At 42.8% G+C, this 11,483-nt stretch overlaps 1 protein-coding gene across 1 annotated transcript; it reads left to right on the top strand.

The window, feature by feature from the left end:
• Window positions 1–1,392: 1,392 nt before the first annotated feature.
• On the top strand, window positions 1,393–9,966 carry LOC141141265 (protein FAM200C-like). The gene is made up of 3 exons (XM_073628944.1): window positions 1,393–1,757; window positions 8,306–9,013; window positions 9,072–9,966. The coding sequence occupies exons 1-3, from the start codon at window positions 1,393–1,395 to the stop codon at window positions 9,964–9,966; spliced, it is 1,968 nt and encodes a 655-aa protein (XP_073485045.1).
• The last annotated feature ends 1,517 nt before the right edge of the window (window positions 9,967–11,483 follow it).

The raw sequence follows: 11,483 nt of genomic DNA, 5'->3' as shown, positions 1-11,483 counted from the left end.
TGGTCCCCTCAGGCGCAATCCGCCTTTGAAAAGCTCAAGGAACTTTTCACCTCCCCTTCTATTCTGAAACACCCAGACCCTGCCTTACCGTTTGTTCTTGAAGTGGATGCATCTGAGTTCGCAATAGGGGCAGTACTGTCTCAGCGGCAAGGTGCCAAGGCTCTTCTCCATCCAGTAGCCTTCTTCTCACGGAAGGTCTCCCCTGTGGAGAAAAATTACGACGTAGGAGATCGGGAGCTTTTGGCCATTAAAGCCGCACTTGAAGAGTGGCGCTACCTGTTGGAGGGGGCCGCTCACCCCATCTTGGTCTACACAGATCACAAAAACCTAGAGTATCTGAGAACAGCCAAGAGATTGAGACCACGGCAGGCAAGGTAGGCTCTGTTCTTCTCTAGATTTCAGTTCCACATTACGTACAGGCCAGGTACCAAGAACATCAAACCGGATGCATTATCCCGTATGTTCCATGATTCCAGGGAATCTTTACCCCCAGACACCATTCTCCCTGCTGGAAATTTTCTGCTTCTCCAAGGGGATCTTATATCTCAAATTAAACAAGTCTCCAGGAGTTGGTCTCCTCCTGCGGAAGCCAATGTAAGCTTGCAAGACGGCCTATTCCGATACAAGGACAAAATCGTGGTCCCAGTGGATCTGAGGGTGGCTGTACTGGAACTCTGCCATGATCACAAGTTGGCTGGGCATTTCGGTATTTTGAAGACTACAGAGCTGGTACAACGTACCTTTTGGTGGCCTCAGCTGGCAAGCGATTGCAAGAGTTTCGTGGAATCATGCATCATCTGTGCTCGAAGCAAGAATAGCCGAGCGAAGGCCTGGGGCCTATTAAAACCCTTACCCATTCCAGAAAGGCCATGGAAAATGATTTCGATGGATTTCATCGTAGAGCTCCCCCTGGCAGAAGGTTTTTCCATCATCTTCGTCATTGTAGACAGACTGTCTAAAATGGCCCACTTCCTGCCCATGAAGGGTACGCCTTCAGCGTTGGAAACGGCAAAGATCTTCATTAAGGAAATAGTGCGTCTACATGGAGTGCCTTCAAGTATAGTATCAGATCGTGGTGTTCAGTTTACTTCCAGGTTTTGGAAGGCTCTCTGCAGTTCCCTCGAGATTGAATTGGTGTTCTCGTCTGCCTATCATCCCCAGATGAATGGGCAGATAGAGAGAACTAATCAGACGCTAGAACAATACCTCCGATGCTTTTCTGCCTTCTCACAGGACGATTGGGTCTCTCTTCTGCCTATTGCTGAGTTTGCCTACAACAACTCTGTGCACTCAGCCATTAAACAAACACCATTTTTTGCAAACTACGGTTTTCACCCGTCCTTTCTGACCGGCTCCCTACCCGAATGTGCGATTCCCGCAGTCTCCGAAACAATGAATTTCTTCATCTCCAACAATAAGTTACTACGAGAAACCATGGCTAGAACCCAGGAATACAATAAAAAGATGTATGACAGGAAGAAGCGAGGAGAACTCATGTTAGAACCTGGCAGCCAGGTCTGGCTGTCCACTGTTAACTTAAAGATGACTTGCCCCTCGAGGAAGTTGGGTCCCAAGTTCATAGGTCCCTTTTCGGTCAAGAGGAAGATCAATGATGTTACCTATGAGCTTGACTTACCCAATACTCTAAAGGTCCATCCGGTCTTCCACGTGTCCTTGCTTAAACCTGTTACTCCCAATTCCTTCCTGGGTCGTAATACTGGCCCGCCTGAACCCATAATTATCAACAATGAGGAAGAGTTTGAGGTGGAAGCAATCCTGGACTGCAGGAAGAGACACAACCAAGTCCAGTACCTAATCAAGTGGAAGGGGTATGGACCAGAAGATAATTCTTGGGAACCGGAAAAAAACAACCTGCACGCTGAAGAACTCTTAAGAGATTTTCGGAATACCCACGCGGATAGACTGGCCCAGCTGGGCATCCGGAGGCTGCCCTTAAGGAGGGGCACTGTCAGAGAGGATCCCAGAGCAGGATTGTCGTCGGGCACTCTGGTGTGCGCGCGCGCCCGTGCCTGTCGGCGCGTGAGCGGTGTTTGGCGCCAATCGCCTTATTTAGTCTGCTGGTGCATTGTGCTCGGTGCTGTCTGATCTTCAGCTTCCTGTTCCTGTACTTCCTGTTTACCTGCCTGAACGTCTGATCTCCCTGTGACCCGGCTTGTCTATTGGATTCTCCCCTGCTATCTGCCTGCATCTGACCCTGGCTTGCCTTTGACTTTGAACCTGCCTGATCCCTTGTACCGTGCTGACCGCCTGCTGCCAACCCTGCCTGTGACCTGGACTTTGAATCTGCCTGCTCCTCTGTACTGTGCTGACCGCCTGCTGCCAACGCTGCTTGTGACCGGACCTGCCTGCCCTGCTCCTGCTCCTCACCAGTTAAACTGTGCTTCAGCCTGCCAAGTACCTCCCATCTGCTTGCACCAGGATCTAGGAAGGGCTCTGGTCGCCCCAAACGTCTTCCATTTAAGGATTATGGAAGACACTGTGCTCTTAGGAACCTTAAGTGCAGCAGAAATTTTTTTGGAACCTTGGCCAGATCTGTGCCTTGCCACAATTCTGTCTCTGAGCTCTTCAGGCAGTTCCTTTGACCTCATGATTCTCATTTGCTCTGACATGCACTGTGAGCTGTAAGGTCTTATATAGACAGGTGTGTGGCTTTCCTAATCAAGTCCAACCAGTATAATCAAACACAGCTGGACTCAAATGAAGGTGTAGAACCATCTCAAGGATGATCAGAAGAAATGGACAGCACCTGAGTTAAATATATGAGTGTCACAGCAAAGGGTCTGAATACTTAGGACCATGTGATATTTCAGTTTTTCTTTTTTAATAAATCTGCAAAAATGTCAACAATTCTGTGTTTTTCTGTCAATATGGGATGCTGTGTGTACATTAATGAGGAAAAAAAATTAACTTAAATGATTTTAGCGAATGGCTGCAATATAACAAAGAGTGAAAAATTTAAGGGGGTCCGAATAGTTTCCGTCCCCACTATATATATATATATATATATATATATATATATATATATATATATATATATATTTTAAATGAACTGCAGCTCACTGAGTCACCTGCCTGAACGTGTCTTTGAACACGTACTCCAGGAATGGCTTACAGCCAGGTATAGACATGGCTAGACTATATATATATATATATATTAAATGCACTGCAGCTAGCAACTGCCTGCCTGAAGTATATTAGAAACAGTATACCAGGAACAGTCTGCAGTGAGATGAAGCTAAACTGTATACAGTGTGTGTGTATATATATATATATATATATATATATATATATATATATATTAATATTAAATACACTGCAGCTAACTGTATCGCCTGCTTGCCTGCCTGAAGTATATTAGCAACAGTACACCAGGAACGGTCTGCAGTGAGATCTAGCTAAACAGTATACAGTATATACTAGACTGACTGTGTATATATATATATATATATATATATATATATATATATATATATATATATATATATTACACTGCCTAAAGTATATTAGAAACAGTACAGCAGGAATAGTCTGCAATGAGATCTAGCTAAACTGTATGCAGTGGATATATATACTAGACTGACTGTATATATATATATATATATATATATATATATATATATATATTAGACTGACTGTATATATATATATATATATATATATATATATATATATATATATATATATACATATATATATATGAAATACACTGCAGCTAACTGAATCAACTGCCTGCATAAAGTATATTAGAAACAGTACAGCAGGAACGGTCTGCAGTGAGATCTAGCTAAACTGTATGCAGTGGATATATATATATATATATATATATATATATATATATATATATATACTAGACTGACTGTATATATATATATATATATATATATATATATATATATATATATATATATATATATATATATGAAATACACAGCAGCTAACTGAATCAACTGCCTGCTCAAACTGAATGAAATGAAATGAGCCTCTCTCTGCCTTTCTCTGTCTCTCTGTGTCTCTCTCTGAACAATGCCACCAACACACTACACATGGCCGACATGCAGGCATCCTTATATAGTGTGGGGTGTGGACTTAACCCCCTGAGCCATAATCCTTTGGCCAATTATGGCTCTGTTCGCTGACAGCGCTGTGATTGGCCAAAGCATGCGGGTCATAGTGCATGCTTGGCGATGACGCAGTGCATTATGGGCCGTGACGCACCACTCGAATTTGGTGCGAATGGCCCATAATGTTCGATCTTCGTCGAACGATCGAACAGCCGATGTTCGAGTCGAACTCATGTTCGACTCGAACAGACAGCCCATCCCTACTGTACACCCCAAATTATTAGGTATCTTGGACTTTGGGGTTAATTTACTAAAGGCAAATACACTTTGCACTACAAGTGCACTTGGAAGTGCAGTTGCTGGAGATCGGAGGGTGACATGCAAGGAAAATAAAAAAACAGCATCTTTGCTTCTACATGATTGGATGATAAAATCACCAGTGCTTCCCCTCAGATTTACAGCGAGTACACTTGTATTGCAGAGTGGATTTGCTTTTAATAAACCCCTCAATACCTAATAATTTGGGGTGTACACAACAACGTGCTAGAGTGCAATTTGCTTAATGGGGACACTGTTTGATTGACCTGTGTGTCTCCAAGGAAAGACATTGGTAGGGTTTTACCCTCACTACCTGTTTGGCTAAGTGACAGGAAGTAAAGCCAATTTTCAGAAAAGGGACACAAAGCCCAACCTAAAAAAGACAAGCAGGGGTCCTAACACTCACTTGGTTTCCCTCAAATGTCCACATTTAGAACAGGATTGTCTTGAGCTAGATTTTAGCTCAGTGCTCTAAATCAGTGGTTCTCAACCCTGTCCTCAAGTACCACCAACAGGCCATGTTTGCAGGTTTAACTTCATCTTGCACAGGTGCCTTAAATCAGAGTCAATGGCTTGGTATTTTGGACAGCTATTTTAGCTAAGATAAGTTCCCAAAACATGTCCTGTCGGGGGTACTTAAAGACTGAGGCTGAGAACCACTGCACTAAAATGGAAAATTGAATACTTACCTCTCTAAAATTTTCCTTTCCTGGTGCCTATCCATGGCAGAATACGCACAATCCATGCGTATGCTGCCATGAAGGCACCAGGAAAGTATCTTTTAGACAAATCACACCTTTTGTTTTGCCATGCCAATCAGCCGAGTTAAAGCGGGGTTCCACTCAAATTTTTAACTTAATCTTACCCCCTTCAGTTAATTGCATAGATGTTCAAATGCCGCACAAATTTTTTTTTATCGCTGTAATTACCTTTATATTGTACTTTATTGTGGCACTTCCTGTCTCTCCTCCCATGGGAGCAGGCGTGTTTATTGCCTTTCCCCGGAGCCGCACTGTCTCCAGGGAGCTTAGTGTCAGGCTTCCCAAGATTCAGTGCGGGAACAATGATCATGCTTGTGAACAAGCTGTGAATGAACAGCATTCACCGCATCCAGGAAATCAATGCTTGTGGGCTTCACATGCCCACAAGCAAGATGGAAACAGCCAGCATCACATTTTTAAAGTTATTCTTCAGTACGAAAACAGACAGAGGCGGAAATATTACACCCAAACTGTGAGTATTATTTTGGGATTAGCAAAGTGTCTCAATGACCTAAAAAAAAAAAAAAAAGATTGGTCGCGCGGACTCCCACTTTAAGCTGCAGCTGGGAAATGTGTTGCATTAAAAAAAATTTTTTGGGGGGGGGGGGGGCGTAAAATGCATTACTTGGATTGAGCATGCATCTGCAAAACAAATTAACAAAATACATAAAACATAACAATTTGCTACAATTTTTATTGTTCAACAAAACAGGACTTGGAAAAGAGCAAGGAAAGTATGTTAATTTGAGACACTAATAGAATATGGTTTTGAGGTCTGACCATTTGAAAGAAAAAATTAACAGGAGTTAAAAGGACTGCGCCCACAAACAGTCTCTTAAAGATTTAAACATTTATTAGTCACAACATCTTGAAAACAAAACAAATTTGGTCTAAAGAGGCAAGGGGTCAGTCAATGCAGACACAGACTGGGGGGACAAAACAACATGTAACAAATGACAAACAATGGCGTCCGGACGTCAAGGAAATTGATGTCTGCTCAACCAGCTAACAATGAGGAGTTCAGTTGCTGAATATGGTTTCAGACTGACATCAATCCCCCAGGGGGAAGGGGGGCTTGAGCCAAGAGGGGCGGGGGGGCCATAGGGAGGGGCACGAATGGGGGCACTGATGGATCACTGTAATCTGTGATGAAGGAGTAGTCCCATGTATTGTCTATAAACAGTGCTGAGCAAATATGTAAAAGCAGCCAATCCAATTTTGTAAATGGCAAGGTGCATCAGTATGCAAAGTAGTGCTGTGCATGTATCCTGGTTAGAAGTTGTAAAGTCAGTGTGAAGCACCTTATTTGGCCATGCTATTGGTAAACAAAAGAATGAAGGTAACCTGGTACATTATCACTTCCGGGTCCTGAGTTGATATCATCAGATACTTCCGTAGTGTTGTACACCATTCATTGTATTCTGTTTCCAGTGGATGCTTATGATAGCATAATGTTGTTGCTCACAAGAGCGCTGTGCTCGGAGAAGCGCTGTATAGATGGGCAAGTGGCAGTCCATGGAAGTGCGCCTGTGATTTCTCCTATGGAGAGGCCCCGACCTGGTGGTCGTGTTCCATCCCTCGGCATGCGAGCCGGTAAACCCCTATGGGGGATGACAACGAGGCGTGATGTCCGGGCGGAACTGACGTCAATGCGTTTCACATTACAAAGATGTGTAGCTTCATCTGGACGTATAGGTGGCGTGCGAGGACTCCTTATTGACGTCCGTTCCTCGTACACGCCCACCTGGCTGACAAATTTAAAGGAGATGTTCCCAATCTGTGTAATAACCAGATTAGCGATTGCCTGTTGGTTGCTGCTTGTCTTGTTTTATTAAATTCCTACACAGACTGTAATGTTTCTTGGATACAACTAATCCGGAAAATTGAATGAAATATCCGCCACCAATAGGATAATGGAACTCTGATAGTAATGGTACTGCACATCAATAGCCCATATTTGACCTCAAATGCAGAAAACATTCTCATCAGTGGGTTATAATCATGCTTAGCTTACGCATCATATTTAGGATTATAAACCCAATGGGGACAGGTACAGGATAAAGGGGAAGGAAGGGAAAGGGGGAGGAAACATATAGACCAGGACAATAGTTGGCCCGCGACTGCGTGTGTCAGTTGTTTGCAACACATGCATATACACAATGCACAATTAATCAGACTTTTAATCTCAAAACTGTTTTATTTTGGGAGTCATTAAAAGTAGCTGTCCTGTGTACATATGGACATACTTGACAATGTCCACAGAGGAACATCCCCTTACTTCTAGGGAACTGGGACAACCAGGAAGTATCCGTATTTTTTGGATTGAACCAAACAATCGCCTAAATTTCTAGCTCTTCTTGCCACCATTTTTGGAACGGGCCCTACTATCTGAGCTATACCAGGAGTAAAATTGCTCCAATGGAGAGGATTACAGACGAGAAAGTGACAAACTGTATAAGCGGTTTTCGGGAACATGGATACTCTCATAAACAAATAAGAAGAGCGAAGCGTAAGGCAGCGGGGCAGAATCGCCCTGCTCTCCTGGACAAAACTAAAAAACTACCTTCCACCCTCCTGTCAACCACTGTCCCTGACCCAGTGAGAATTATCACACAATTCGGTATCCAGTGGGATACGGTCAAATCCATCCTACAGAAACACTGGGGTATCCTCACAAGTGCTCCTGGTATAGCTCAGATAGTAGGGCCCATTCCAAAAATGGTGGCAAGAAGAGCTAGAAATGTAGGCGATTGTTTGGTTCAATCCAAACATATTAAAAGTACGGATACTTCCTGGTTGTCCCAGTTCCCTAGAACAGTGGTTCTTAACCTGGGTTCGATCGAACACCAGGGGTTCGGTGAGTCAGTCTCGCGGGTTCGGCCAAGGTCAAGACACACACCTGACTCATATGATTCGTGATGACACGCCCCGCTTGTCCATCATTGGCTGCAGGTGATAACGCCACATCGCTGGGCCTATCTGTGCTGCAGGGAATTTGGTGCGCCCAGTAGTCGAATTGTAACTGTCATGATGGTACGTCGTGTGATTTCTTTCTTAATATTTTAATCCCTTCATACTAACTATGTCGAGCAAAAAAAGAAAGTAGTCGGACGAATATGTACAATATGGATTCTCATGTATAAGGGAACGTGATGGGAGTCAGCGTCCTAACTGCATGATTTGCAATGCCAAGTTGAGCAATTCTAGTCTAGCACCGGCAAAACTAAGAGAACACTTCCTTAAGCTGCATGGAAAATACGAGAACACAACGCTCGCTGAATTCAAGGTGAAGAGAGCTAGATTCAATGAAAAGGCTACTTTGCCTGTTCTCGGCTTTGTACCCATCAACAAACCGATCCTCACAGCATCGTACGAAGTTGCTTACCTGATCGCAAAGCAGGGCAAACCACACATCATTGCTGAAACACTCATAAAACCAGCTGTGTTGAAGATGGCGAATATCATGCTGGGAAAAGCAGCTGAAGTTAAGTTATCCCAAATTCCTCTTTCAAATGACACCATCAGCGACAGAATAGAGGACATGAGCAAAGACATTTTGGCTCAAGTAGTTGCAGATCTGATTTCAAGCCCGGCAAAATTCAGCCTTCAACTCGACGAGACCACAGACGTTTCCAATCTAAGCCAGCTTGCAGTATTTGTGCGCTATGTGAAAGACGACGTGATAAAGGAAGATTTTTTATTTTGTAAGCCTCTTACAACAACAACTAAGGAAGCCGATATGAAGAAACTTGTGGATGACTTCTTCAAAGACAACAATCTTTCGTGGGATATGGTTTCTGCAGCTTGTTCAGACGGAGCTCCAGCCATGCTGGGAAGCAAAGTCTGGTTTTGGTGCGCTAGTGAAAGCCGATGTACCACACATCATTGTTACGCATTGTATTCTGCACAGGCATGCATTGGCAACAAAAACCTTGCCTCCAAAACTGGCAGAAGTATTAAAAATTGTAGTGGAATGCGTGAACTATGTGCAAAATAGTGCTCTGAGGCACCGCATCTTCAGGGAGCTGTGTAAAGAAATGGGATCTGAATTCGAGGTACTTCTGTACCATTCTAACGTTCAGGGGTTATCCTGGGGGCAGGTGCTGAATCGTGTTTTTGCAGTGCGTGTGGAATTAGCCCTGTTTTTGCAAGAGCACCAACATTGTCATGCAGATTGCTTCAAAAATTCTGAGTTCATTCTAATTTTAGTGTACATGGCTGATATCTTCGCAGCTCTCAATCATCTCAATCAACAGATGCAGGGCGGTAGAGTCAACATCATCGAAGCGGAAGAAAACCTGAAGGCTTTTCAAAAAAAGATACCGTTATGGAAACGACGAATAGAGAACGATAACTTTGCAAACTTTCCCCTGCTAGACGACTGTGTAAGTAAGATCGAAGATGTATCTGGAATCGCAGACATTTCTGTACCCGCGGAACTGAAGCAAGCAATTGCCACGCACTTAGATTCGCTTGCAAAGTCTCTCAACGGATACTTCCCTACAAGAGAGTCATATCCAGCATGGATGAGACAGCCGTTCACGTTTAGTGTTGAGACAACAGATGTCAATGATGAATACCTCGATGAAATCATTGAAATTCAGCAAAGCCAGGTTCAACAGCAACTCTTCAGAACAACAACGCTCTCAACGTTTTGGTGTCAACAAATGGTAACGTACCCTGTTATTGTTAAGAAAGCTCTTGAGATTTTCATACCGTTTGTTACAACATATCTTTGTGAGCAATCCTTTGAGGATGCTGGACATAAAAACGAAGAAAAGGAACAGACTTTCTTGCGAAAATGACATGAGAGTGGCACTTGCCAAGGTAAATCCGCGCATTTCTGAACTGGTCTCTGAAAGGCAACAGCAGAAGTCACACTGATTTGCAGTAAATATTCATTATTATGTTTTTGTGTGAAAATCATGTTTTAATATTTAATGGTTTTGTTCTTTGTTCTTAATGGTTTTGTTCATTTTGTGCACCTATGTATAAAAATATACCTATGTATAAATATATACCTAAATATTTACCTATGTTTTGAATTTGAAAAAATCATATTTTATTTTTCCAATTAAGAAGGGTTCAATGAATGCGCATATGAAACTGGTGGGGGTCAGTACCTCCAACAAGGTTAAGAGCCACTGCCCTAGAAGTAAGGGGATGTTCCCCTGTGGACATTGTCAAGTATGTCCATATGTACACAGGACAGCTACTTTTAGTGACTCCCAAAATAAAAACAGTTTTGAGATTAAAAGTCTCATTAATTGTGCAACAACTAGGGTCATTTACATGTTAACTTGTCCATGTAAAAAGATATATATCAGTAAGACCAAACATCAATTCAGAATCCGCCTAGGAGAACACTTGAGGGAAATTCTGGAAAAGAATCCAGACAAACCAGTGGCAAGACATTTTGCCCAGTTCCATCAGGGCAAACTGTCTGGTATGCAGGTCAAGGGCATATATGCCCTTGACCATCAGGGACTTCGACCAGGTCTTACAGCAAAAGGAAAAGAGATGGATTTTCCGTTTGGGCTCTCTTATTCCGTTAGGCCTTAACACGGAGTTAAATTTACAGCCCTTTTTGGCAACTTAGACCAATTAAATCTTTAGGCATCCCCTAGTAAAACTATTTAGAATTTCACAGTACTCCTGTTCTCTTCTTGACTGAACACCGAGGGGCGCACTTTGCCTATACCTCTAACCCGTGGCTTTGTGTATATGTATGTGTTGGCAAACAACTGACACAGTTGTACATATAACATATGAATGATATATTATACCACAAACCAGTTACAAAACATCTGGACCGTCTTAAACTAAAGTTGTTGCACAAACCAAACCTCCAATGCGTTTCAGAGTCATTAAAACTCTTTTTTCAGGGAAAGTTTAGCAATTGTTGTACATGAGGTAATATCTTGATGAGAATGATATGCAGCCAGTAGTGGAATAAAAAGAATAGTAGGAACCAGTCAAACAGAGGCAAGGGGACAGTCGAAGCAGAAAGGAATAGATGGCCTCCTTGCAGTCGCGGGCCTACTATTGTCCTGGTCTATATGTTTCCTCCCCCTTTCCCTTCCTTCCCCTTTATCCTGTACTATGTACTGTTTATGACTATAACCCACTGATGAGAATGTTTTCTGCATTTGAGGTCAAATATGGGCTATTGATCTGCAGTACCATTACTATCAGAGTTCCATTATCCTATTGGTGGCGGATATTTCATTCAATTTTCCGGATTAGTTGTATCCAAGAAACATTACAGTCTAAATAGGAATTTGATAAAACAAGACAAGCAGCAACCAACAGGCAATCGCTA

Source organism: Aquarana catesbeiana, linkage group LG04, assembly GCF_042186555.1.
Source record: "Aquarana catesbeiana isolate 2022-GZ linkage group LG04, ASM4218655v1, whole genome shotgun sequence".
NCBI lineage: Eukaryota > Metazoa > Chordata > Amphibia > Anura > Ranidae > Aquarana > Aquarana catesbeiana.
This window is presented reverse-complemented; position numbering and strand designations above follow the sequence as displayed.

Coding starts and splice junctions, on each gene's coding strand:
- LOC141141265 (XM_073628944.1), top strand. CDS start 1,393: ATGAATTTCTTCATCTCCAACAATAAGTTACTACGAGAAACCATGGCT. Junction 1,758..8,305: donor ATTATCAACAATGAGGAAGA/GTTTGAGGTGGA, acceptor CTCATGTATAAG/GGAACGTGATGGGAGTCAGC. Junction 9,014..9,071: donor GGAAGCAAAGTCTGGTTTTG/GTGCGCTAGTGA, acceptor TATTCTGCACAG/GCATGCATTGGCAACAAAAA.